General features: G+C 34.8%; 1 protein-coding gene across 1 annotated transcript; it reads right to left on the bottom strand.

Annotated features, from left to right (window-relative positions):
- Positions 1-7,995: 7,995 nt before the first annotated feature.
- On the bottom strand, positions 7,996-10,931 carry LOC110734732 (cyclin-B1-2-like). Its single transcript, XM_021914875.1, has 4 exons — positions 10,669-10,931; positions 10,488-10,588; positions 8,643-8,740; positions 7,996-8,334 (listed from the first exon to the last, which is right to left on the bottom strand). The coding sequence occupies exons 1-4, from the start codon at positions 10,795-10,797 to the stop codon at positions 8,234-8,236; spliced, it is 429 nt and encodes a 142-aa protein (XP_021770567.1). The 5' UTR covers positions 10,798-10,931; the 3' UTR covers positions 7,996-8,233.
- Positions 10,932-12,519: the final 1,588 nt, after the last annotated feature.

Below are 12,519 nucleotides of genomic sequence, written 5' to 3'. Positions count from 1 at the left end.
ATATTAAACAAGTAACCTCTATTATACTATATAAGTAACCACCACTTTGAATTAAAATAACCCCTATTAAGCTATGCAGGTAATCGTTGTTACGTATAAAAGTAACCCCTATTTTACTATAAAATTAACCACTTTGTAACAAGTACCCCTAGTATGTTATACGGGTAACACCTATTATACTATGCAAGTAACCCCTATTGCATACAAGTAACATGCAATATACTATACAAATAACCCCTCGTATTAGTCATGTATATAAAAAGTAACCCCTATTACACTATGCAGGTAATCCTCTTACATATAAAAGTAACCCCTATAAAAGTACCCCCTATTGTATTATGTAGGTAACCAATATGGTACTATGCAGGTAACCCTTATTGTATAAAAGTCAATAACCAAACATATAATAACCCCTAGTATACTATATAGATAATCCTTCATATATATAAAAGTAACCCCTATTACTCTATGCAGGTAACACTATACAGATAAACCATTGGTAACATGTAACCCCTGTAAATACTATACAGGTTACTCCTCATATATATAAAAGTAACTCCTCATATACATTAAAGTAACCCCTATCATACTATGCAGATAACAGCTATTATTAAATACAGATAACACCTCATATTAATATAAAAGTAACCTCCATTATACCATACAAGTAACCCCCATTATACTATAAAAGTAACCCTTCTCAACAAGGAAGCCCTATTACACTAAGTAACCCTTATAAAACCAACTAAAAACCCCAGATTAAATTAATAAGTAATATGCATTATATTACACACTTTACTTCTATTATGCTAATTTAGTAAGTAACCCCCATAATGCTAAACATGTAACCCCCATTATATTAATTCGTAACACCTATAAAACTGCAGATTTAATTATATTACCCTAGACCCACATATTAAGCATACTCACTTTTTGATATTGTTTTTTCTTGTAGAATCAAGTAAAAGCACACTAACAGAAAGAAAGTAAATATGATAACCAACATGAACAGGACTACAGTGGATGCCTTGTTGGCTTATATTGCAGACACTTTGGATGAAATATATAAAAAACATGCTTTTGCTACTGGATTTGGATATGACAATCAACAACCAGATACACACAAGGAGAACCCAAAACGATCAAAGGAAAAAAAATACTTTGTTTTTTCAAAGGAAAAGACCAGAATGCCAGCATCTACATAGGTCAGAAAGAAAAATAACAAAAGAAAAGGCACAAGTTATAGACCTAATGGTAGAGAGTGGATTAAAGCCAGCAGAATCTTATCGTCTAATGTCTCATGAAGCTGGTGGTGAAAATGTGTTAGCACACACAATGAAAGATCACTTCAACTATATAACAAGGAAGGAAATGAAAGAAATTGAAGGAGGTGATGCACAGACAGTAATAGAAATGCTATACCAAAAACAAGCAAAAGAACCATATTTCTTTTTCAGATTCAAATTAGGCGGTGGAGATAATTCAAGCAAACTTACATCAATTTTTTGGAGGGACTCAGAAATGTGAGAAGACTATAGCATCTATGGGGATGTAACTATTTTTTATACCACTTATAGAACAAACAAATATAACTTGATTTGTGCTCCAATAGTTGGTATCAACAATCATTGGTTGAATGTGATGTTCGGCTGTGTGTTTATCGCTGATGAAACAGACGATACATTTGAGTGGTTGTTGGACACTTTTAAGAAATCTATGGGTGGGATGGTTCTATATTTACATACCAAGACTTGGCAATGTCAATAGCAACTCAAAGGGTAAATACTAATGTCTCTATTATATCATGTAAAATACTTATGTCCCTATTATATGAAAAAACCTAACAAGTTAATCTATGCAGGTATTCCCTCACTCAAGACACAGGATTTGCATTTGACACTTGATTGAGAATGCAGTGTCGAGGTTTAGAGCCCTAAAAAGGGACACAACTTTCAAAGATGAATTCGACAAGTGCCTATCTGGTTGTGTAACAAGAGAAGAGTTTGAAACTTTGCTCGGAAAATATGATTAAAACATACAAGCTTGAGAAAAATTGTTGCGGTATTCGACACTGCGCGGAAACAAAACCCGCAAAATGGATCGCATGCATAATAATTACAACATAACAAAATAGCATGCAAATAAGGAAAAACATAAACACATAAAGAGAAGAGAGAGAAAGAAGCTCACCCTTGACGCGTGCTTCGCTCGTAACTCGAGCTCGGACTTGGAAAACTTCAAGCCCCACAAATGCAAGACCTCTAACGTCTCACGCACTCGATCACCGAACCAGCCCATACCCCGTAGCTTAGACGGGGCTAGACCAAAATTACTAGAGTTTTACGAACTTAAGGCTTTCTCACTCTTTGGGAGATTCCTTTTGAATTCTACTCAAGTGAGTATTCCCAATACCCAAGTGGGTATTTACAAGGAAATGCTCCCAAGAGTTTCCATCAACTTTCCATGTGGGAGAGTTGGTGAAATGTGAAAATGAATGTATTAATTTAATTCTAAATTAAAATAAAATTACAATTCAATTAGCAAACAACAAGTGTCACAAAGAGAGCAAGGGAATAGATGAGGACCACAAGGGAAGGACCACCCTTCCCTTGCTTCCCAAGCCAAACTCCTCACTCAGACCGGCCCCAATAGGAAACGACCAGCTGGCCGCCTATCCTTGAGCTACAAGGTGTGCCACTCTAGCAGCCCTTGTGCTCAGATTGCCGAGCAAGCGAGGCCCAACCACTGTGCGCATGCCCTGCAAGCTTCGCATGCTTGTGGGCTACTGTGCGTGCTAGCGCTAGCAGCAGCTAGCGAGGCCTAGGGAGCTTGCTAGCTGTTGGCCTTGCTAGCGCTGCTAGCTAGCTCAACATGGCGCGACTTCTTAGCTAGCACGCACATGTTGCTGTTGGGCTTGCGGCCATTGCCTTGTGTGCTAGCAGCCCTTGCTAGCCACATTGCCCTAGCCCTCGCATGGCTAGAGCTATGCATTATAACTTGTTGTTTGACTAATTTTCTCGTCTCTTTGATTGCATAAATTAACTCGACGTTCGACGCTCGAAGCTCGGAATCCGACGTCTTAGTTCGTAAAATCTCTATCGACTCATTTAATCCTTTGGATTAATTTGTCTCCTTGGTTCGGTTACAGGATTGGGTGTGACCCAAAGGGTTCAGTTAAGAGCAAGCTGTAATATTAATTATACATTAATATTACTGATTGGAAGTGGCCTCCAGCTAGGCATTTCGATCACTTGACCTCACTAAATAATTAGCTTTTCTAATTAGTTCTGAACCCTCTATCGGAATAATACACTTGTTCGAAGGACACCATTCTTTTCAATCTCCCACTTGTCCTTTTGGACAAGTGTGCTGTTTGTGTATAGCCTATTTTCCTATGTCACTTAATGCCTCTTCATGAACTATAAGGTAAGATTATTCGTCGTCCTTATTACGTCCAGAAGTGTTTCTCGATTTCCGAGTTCGACTGTCAATAAGCAGATGATTTCTAAAATCCATCTGAGCACGTCCATGCATTTTGACAGTCTTACTCTTCGAGAGGCCTTGTAAACAAAAAACACATATTCCCTACTATTAACAAGGGGACATTCCCAGTCTTGTACGGCAGACGTTTGACAACATCAAAACGGACTAGTACTCAAACAAGAGAACTAACAATACTCATGGTCGAGGAAAGAGGTTCCGATAGCTATAATGAGTAATATACTTATGACGACTGTTAAATATCTTAAAGTACTCTCATAGGTCGATCCGATATAGTTCCAAACTAATACAAGTGCAAATGATTTATGGAAATCTTGTCCTTGTAGCACAAGAAACGGTGCTATAGATCATACTACACACTAATCTCGCGCGGTCATTAGTTTTCCAACTTTCAAATGACCTTGATTAGGGATAGTTTCGATATGATATTCAATGTTCACTTAATAGGTGTTTCTTTATCCAAAACATTGTCTTGATACACTATTTTGAATATCGTCAAATTGAATGGACTCATTATTTAATTCTAAACCACAATTAAATAGTTTATGGAATTATTAAAATTTTATTCCACTACGAAACTTTTCAACGTTTCATCTTATGATAAATGGTTTTCCCCAAATGTTTTAAGAGTAATATTATTTATAAAACATTTATAGAAATCACACCCATATCAAATATGCTTGATTTCTGTTATGCAATTGTGAATGTTGTGGTTCACTTATTCCATAGGTTTAGTTATCATTACTTTGCAAATCTTAGCATCTTCATTATCGAACACTTTCATAATAAGATGATAAAATTTGAGTGTGTTATGGATTACATGTGATCTAGGATTTATTGTCCAAGTGCTGGCTCCCACTCATTTTCATGTTTTGAGACCTTCAACTTGGCAACCTATAATCATCAAGGTTCAACAAGGAACTATCTATTGAACAACATCTCTTTTATTGCCTTTACGGCAACAATGTTCTCAACATATATATCAGTAGATTTTCTAATGATGCTTTGCTTGGATTTTACTCCAATCAGTTCACAATGATTTGGGATCATTTGTGATTATGGAATTTTACCTGAAATTTCCGCACAATACACATGGATATAAGTCCATGTTGCCATTTTCAAGCCACAACGTATCTAAGGTCCTGCTCGTTAGGATCTTATCCTTGTTAGTTTGTGTTTGTAACATCAATACTCAAATTATATTTGTTTCCGCGCATTAAGAACTCATTCTCTTACTTAACCAAGTACTTTGGATGTTCTTGATCATAATCTAACGATCCATTGCTTAGATTCAAGTCGATCGGTATTTTATACTTGTCATGCTCTAAGCATGCAGGTCATGTGACAATTTCATATCGTAGCATACATGATGGATTCAATTGCTGAAATATTCCCAATTTCATCCCATTCATGTGACTTTTTCTAAGTCTTGCTAAACTGTTTGTTATATGATACGGTTGGAATTCTCTACTAGAGTCTTTCTTGTTTGACTTAGTATTTGCCTAGCTCATACTTAGTTCAAACATTTTGTTAGTTTTATACATATGGGTCGAAAGCCTTTTCAGGTCCTTCATGTTTAACACGGTAAATTCCTTTACCCGTTCAAACGTTTCATTAAGTCTATTTAATAGATCTTAATTCCCACTACGTACTAAGTGCTGTCTTAGCTTAATTGGTCCATTATTGAAAAATTCTTTCAACTCTAAGTATTTAGCATTTGATAGTTATTTTACAACAGAGTTTGTAAACTTCTTATTAGACCTTACAAAATTGACTTTAGCTCCCACTAAACTTCTTTATTCAAAGAATTTCCATGTTTCTCAACAAGCCAAACCTTATATTATCTTTATGAGAAAACCTGTTCCAATTCCCACATGCTTCCCTCAATCCACCAATGGATTTCTTGAGCTTGCTTTCAAATCTAGCATTAGTTAGATTTACAAAACTCTTAGACTATATACATAGTCTTTTCCAAAATCCCATTTTTAGGAAGGCGGTTTCGATATCTATTTTGATATATTTCATATGCGCAATTTTGCTAGAATAATCACGAAAAGACTTAAGCATTCTGATTAGTGAATAGATTTTATTAAATCCCGTGAATTTAATTGTAACCTTTTCAACCAATCTAGCTATGTATTCAAATACATTTCCATATTTATTTTTGTGATTGATGGGTCTTTACCCTTCATTCAAATTAATCAAGTTTCAAACATGGAGTCTGTTTCGGATTTTTTAGTCTCTAACCATTTTCGCAATTCAAATTTGTCGTAGATATCTTACAAGACACTATTCCCTTGCTATTCAATAATAAATAGTACACTTGTAAGTCTTAGGTACATTTCTAACTTAATAGAAACTTTACAGGATTTAAGTTAAGCCTTTTGGTGAATTCTATACCTATACGGGGTAATTGCATCAAACACTGAGTCTCAAGGTGCTTCTAAAGCCCTTTGATTATATTGATCTTACTCCAACACTTCTAGAGTTTCTGTGAGTAATGAATTCTCTCTTAAGGCACTTGTAAAGTCCTTGAGTATTCTTGATCAATAATCAATCTCATGAAGCCCTTCTAAAGTCTTCCGAGATTCTCAGTTCTAGTTTGTTGCTCGTTTCGATGGTCATCGAGTTCATTTTCCTCCCACTTGTCGTTTTGGAAATGTGTTACTTTCCAGAAAGACACCTCTGAGAGCAACAAGTACTATGTTCTCAATTTGGTTGTGGAAGTAATTCCCCTAGTCTCACTTGAATGCTTACGAAGAGACTTGTATATATTGTCTTTAGGTAAAAGTTCATTGCGAAACAAACAGTTAGCTCCCATTGGAGCTACTTAGCTCCCACTGTGCCAATGAGCTCCTATTGAGGCTAAGAGCCCTAGACATATACTTGAAAAGACGCAAGAAACTATTTCTATCTATAACTGAATATGGTGTCTTTTCTTAGCTTCGACAATTTTGTTTAGTGTAACATTAGTCATTTGTGCATATCTCTAAGAACGTTATAGGAAGGGATGTGATCATCATCGTTCGAGTCATTTCCAAATGGCTTCGAGGTCTCCGTCAAGATATACTATATTCTTTGTGGAGTTGATTATGAAATTCCAATTTCATAACTTTAAGATGATCATTCTTGGCTCAAGCAAACATCACTCGATCTAATATAGACGTTTTGATATTTGCCAAGTCGATTCTATACTTCACTGAACTTTTGAGCTATTGAAGATCCAGGATAAGATGAGTTTGAATCTACGGTCAAGATTGTATTTTCAGTTTTTAACTTAAGGTTGGTTTTCACATGATCCAACTCCTATATATATATACTAGTTTTGTGCGCGAGTGATGCCCAGATTGTTGATTAAATTTTATGATAAACTTTTATTAAATACAATCTTATAATTCTTTTGTTAATGCATGATATTTAGACATACAATATCATACCACTTATTCATATAGTAGTGTACTTTTGTAGTTTTGTTTGTAAATAGATATCTATGTTACTATTGACTTGAAATTGTTTTTATTGAACTCAAATTATTTTTACTAAACTGCAGGTATTTTTACCAAACTAAATTTTTTTTTTACTATTTAAAACTTATTTTTACTACTTCTCTATTTTTTCTAAATAAATTAAATATATTATAATGAATCTTATTTTGAAGAACTTTTAAAACGAATTTTATGATGGAAATATAACCGAGTTCTAGGATATTTATTAAAATTATGATTAATTTTGTATAAATATTAGACGTATATTGTTAATAAAACTCTAAACAACATTTTTATTGTAAAAAATCTATCCAAAGTTCACTTACTTAGCATCCTATATGTCACAATAATACATATTTGTCGCCTACGTGGCGCGACACTTGGCAAAAAACTGAAATGCTAAATGTCGATGTATCGTAGTCTGGCTGCAAGACCAACTTTATTTATTAGTGATATAATATTAGGATTTTTTTTTAATAGATATTAAGACCATCAAGCATCAACTCAAGAAAACTTGTCCACTAGAATCTTCATCAATGGTTGGAGATTTTTTTCTTCTCTTTTTTTTTTTGACAAAGAGTTCATTAAACGAGAAGCAAATTACACCCTAACAAGACTAAAAGAAACAAAAAAACAACAATAAATTACACACCAAACCAAAATCACAAACCAGACGGGAAAAAAAGAAAGACATATGATGGACCAAAAATGGGCAACACACCAACAATCCCAGACATGTTTTGCCAATTAACCAGTAGAAAGAAGGCACTCGAAAACCAATTGGATCTTTACTTTGGACCCATACTTGCCATATTATTTGGAAACCTCGAGATGGACAGTGAGTCAGTGACTAAAACTTGATATTTGTGATGGGAACTGAGTCTCTTTTCACAAGGTCCTTGATTAACAGAAAGAGTCTCATTTCCTAATAAGCATATAAGAAGGAAAACAAAATCAACAAAGACATTAAATTCAGACAACCAACTTGTGTTTATGCTAGGAAAGCCAATAGCATCATAAATATATATCAAAAATTAATAAGCATGTAAAAAGAGGAAAACTGCGTCAACTATTGGCAAACATAACAAATTTAATTGTAAGATCGTTCATACTTCCATTAGATCAAGCTGACATATTTCCATAACAAAAAGTCTCACTAGATTAGATGTCTAAGGAAATAACTGCAAGATCGTTCATACATCCATTTCCAACTATTTGAGAACATCTTCAGCAACAATAGTAGCCAATCAGAAGAAAGAGGGACCAACTGGTCCTTTAGAAAGGCCTAGACGAACTTCCATGCCATGATGCATGTCTGGAACTCGGAGCGATTCTGAATCACGTGGATCTGCAACAGAACAAGAAATGAGACCAGCAAATAGCTCAAACTATCAATTACTCATACTAATATGCTATCGACTTGTAGTGAATGTACTGTGATCAAAGATCAAGCGGGTGGGTGCCATCAGTAACATATAAAACCGGGTAAGATTGTAGTTAAATATTGCAAATATCAGTTGCATCCAAAGTACAAAGAGGAAAATCAACGCAAATACGTAAACTATTAGTTCTGCTGCCTATATCTTGGTTTGGGCAAGTAAGAGAAGCATATATTTTGTAAAAAAAAAACAAAAAAAAATACGGTGTTTTTTTTACCATTCAGATAATCTTCGAAACCAATATCATCTAAAGTTCCTGTCACTGCCTCCAACCCTAGCATAGAGGATGATATCGGTCCAGGAGGCCTCTGGAACCTGCAAAACAATAAGGATAACATGATCAGCTGAACTCAGATCAGTTTCGTACCAGATCCCTTTTTTAGCACATGCAAGTCAAAGAATAGCAACTAAAACTCATATATTAGTGAAGCATTGTGCCTAAAGCATAGAAAACGAAGCAAAAGAAAAATGGTAAGTCAGATTGGAGTCACAATAATGCTTAGCACTACAATTGTTATATCTTTCACAAATTAAATTACGACACTTGTTAAAGATATATATTTGTCCAGAATTAAAGACCAGTAAAACACAGGAACAGCATGAACAACCTAGCATGGATATAGAGAGGTCGAAGAATATACACGACTTACCTAATCCATGATGGGTCTCTACCGACATGCAAGACAATAGTCCAAGATATAAATGCAATAGATACTGATAAACAACACATGAATATGCTTCCCCAACCCATGGGTATTAAAGCAGAAAATTTGGGATATGAAATTCAGAGTAAACTGTAAGTTAAAACAGTAAGCTACAGTGGTTCCTTTTCTCCATACATATAAAAATTATAATTCAAACTTTGGACCGTTCTAGCAATTAAACCACTTAGAGTGCAAGCAATCAAAGAAACCTCTCCTAATATTTATCCAATGTTTGGCTCAAATGACTGAAAAAACATTTAGAATCCAGCTTATACACTTAGGAAACTAAAAATTAAAAAAATGGGGCATCAGAAAGAAACTACTACTCCTAATATTCAACCAATGTTCGGCTCATGCCCCTTTTCCTCACAACAGTGGTTAGCAACTTTTCTTCAAAGGACGTGGTACTAATTAACATGAAAAGAAGGAGCAATAGTCCTAGATAAAGCAATAATTTCTCCAAACCTAGTTATGTATTGAGTACCCATTGTCAACTACTTAAGTATTAATCTCTGGCAAATATCCCATACTAGTAACATCTGTAGATTGATTTTACTAAAAATTTGTTTCAAACAAGGTTTATTTTATTGACTATTAGCAACTTGGCTCACAACACACTTGCGGAACTTTGAGTCCTCTTTCTCTCTCACAACACCTACCCAAAGATACATAGACTTCTAATCTAACCTTCCTGACACTGATAGCCAGCCCAAAAGGATCAGTGGTAATCCCAACAAGCATACTTCGTTAGCTGCGATCTCAACTATCCAATTTCCATTTTCCAACTCTCATATTTCCATTCAATAAGGCATAGTCACCTGATAGATCAACTGAAATGCAACAGTTCTAGGCTTTCAAGTTTTAACCTTAATTTACCAAATTCGAACCCACAAAATATATCACTTAACAATAATCTGCTTAATATTACCTCATATAGCTGTTGCAGATTCACTTGCCAGTCTAAACCCAACAACAGTAACCAAGATATCACATAATTTTCACAACATTTCTGATTATCCAATTCCTAACTTACGGAACTTATCGAAAACCCCGCTTCCATCACAAAAATCCACCCGAACTCCTCATCACATAAACCCATCACTTTATGAACAAATTTGAGTGCAGTAAACTACGAATAAACATCCTCTCCACCTCTATCAATAATTCAGTCCCTAAATAGACGCCCACAATCCTTAGTTAAGCAAAATGAACAAATTCAGCATCTTAACGCCCGAAATTGATATAAATTAGGGTTTTTCACAAATTCAATTTGCAACAATCACAAAACCAAAAATTGAATCGCATTAAACAACAATAACACCAATAAATAATCAATAGAAAACTAATCAGAAAAAAACCTAGAAAGAATTTGGCGATCGAGGTCCATCTTAAGAGGAAGAGCGGAACCATAAGTGTTAGCAAGAATCTTCCTCTTCATCTCTTGCTGAGTTTTCTCCGCCTAAATCAATGAAATAATCATCAGTATCAGAGGAGAGAGAAAGAGAAGGATAGATAAAAATGAAGAGAGAGAAAAAGTACTTTAAGAACAGCGGATTGTAGAGGATGAGCTTCGAGAATCTCGCTCTTGACGCCATGGATGCCGAATCGAAGAGCATCGTTGTGGATTCCTCCAATTTGGTGTGGAATGACCTTTGTTCCTTCCTCCATTGTTGGACTTCTTCAATTAGCTCGAGTTTTTTCTGTGTTGTTGTTGTTGTTCTTGTTCTGTGTTACTGAGATGCATAAATTGATTGCTTTGGTTATATGTTGCTTTTTAGTTTTGGGCCGCCTTGTTGTACAAGAAATTGACACCCCTTTTTGTACTCCCTCTTGTTCTTTTTTATAAGTCTAGTATCCGTTTGGTTTGATGTAATTTTTTTTTTATTTATTTTTTTTTATTTTTTTGAGAAAGGTTTGATGTAAAATTTTACAATGACAAACTAGTTTTCAAGAAAAATATATTTTCAAATAAAATCACAATTGAAAATTAGTTTTCATCCTCCAAGAAAAGTTATAGAAAAATTATTAAAATAAAAGTGAAAATATGAGGATGGATGAGGGGAAGATAAAAGGGAGGTACAGAGAAGGGAGGAATGTGACTTCCTTTATTTTGTAGAAAATTATCTACCAAAAAGCATGTAATTTTTCACTATTGGAAAAATTATTTTTTATCCCTTCACATACCAAATGAAGGAAATGAGAGAAAGAGGGGGGGGGGGATGATTGTCCATGAAAATATTATACATTGAACAAAACGGACCTTAGAGTTGTCAAATACTAATCCAACTTGTATAATTGATCGAAATCAACCAAATCCAACCCAAATATATATGAAGAATTTGGATCCTGAAATTGACAAGAACCAATTCGATGTGAACCTGACAATCAATTTAACCAATTAACTGAGCATATACCCGATCCTCAAGGTCCAGATTCGATTTGGATATGATATGCAGGGACCAAATCGAACTGAACTGATATAAACTTGCATTTGATCAATAAAAATTCAAAACCTGATTGACTAAAGAGAAACTACAATCGACACTATTAACATAAAATGGGATCCGATTATAACTCGAGTTTATATTCAACCCTATACAATAAGATTGAATATCTGATTCAATCAGCAACATTCTATACTCGAACTAAGTCTCGAATTGTTGGTAATCTGACTCGATTCTATCAGTTATCAAAAATTAACCATAATTAATCCAAACTCGTAAATTAAACTACCTCGTTATTAATCAAGCCTAAGTAAACATAATTGAAATCGTTTGGGAAACCAATCTTATGTAGATAATTCATTTCACAATTATGCAAAACAATCATGTTAATCCCGAACTTGTCATGAACCCGAGATTTATTGAATCCACACTTAACCAAAATTGAAGGCTTATACAATCTGAGCTTGAACAATACTCGAGAATCCTCCGTTCGAAACTCAACCTGATCCAAGACATATACGATCTAAACTTGGTACAAATATGTAATAATCTAGTTATGGTATAAGATATTTGATTTTTAACACCACAAAATAACATGAAAATGGTTTTTAACACTATAAAAAAAATTATTTTAACACCACAAGAAATCTAAGAAATTTGATTTTACCACCACTTAACTGATTCCGTCCAAAAATCCATTAAGTGGGGTCCACGCTACCACGTGTTCCCAAGTAATTGGTTTGAAAAAAAAAGAAAATTTAAAATTAAAATCCTAAAACTAACCAAACCACCACACCATCACCACCGGCAACCTTTCCCCATCCAACATGAGCAGCCGCCGCCCGCTTCCCCCATCGGCGCATTGCCTCCCCAACCCCAACCGCTGGAACCCATTGATGAAGGATATTTTAGGTTGTTGAATTCTAAAACACCTTCAATCAAACAA

This window comes from Chenopodium quinoa, unplaced genomic scaffold, assembly GCF_001683475.1.
Source record: "Chenopodium quinoa cultivar QQ74 unplaced genomic scaffold, ASM168347v1, whole genome shotgun sequence".
Classification (NCBI taxonomy): domain Eukaryota; kingdom Viridiplantae; phylum Streptophyta; class Magnoliopsida; order Caryophyllales; family Amaranthaceae; genus Chenopodium; species Chenopodium quinoa.
The sequence above is the reverse complement of the archived record's forward strand: the minus strand, read 5'-3'. Positions and strand labels throughout refer to the sequence as shown.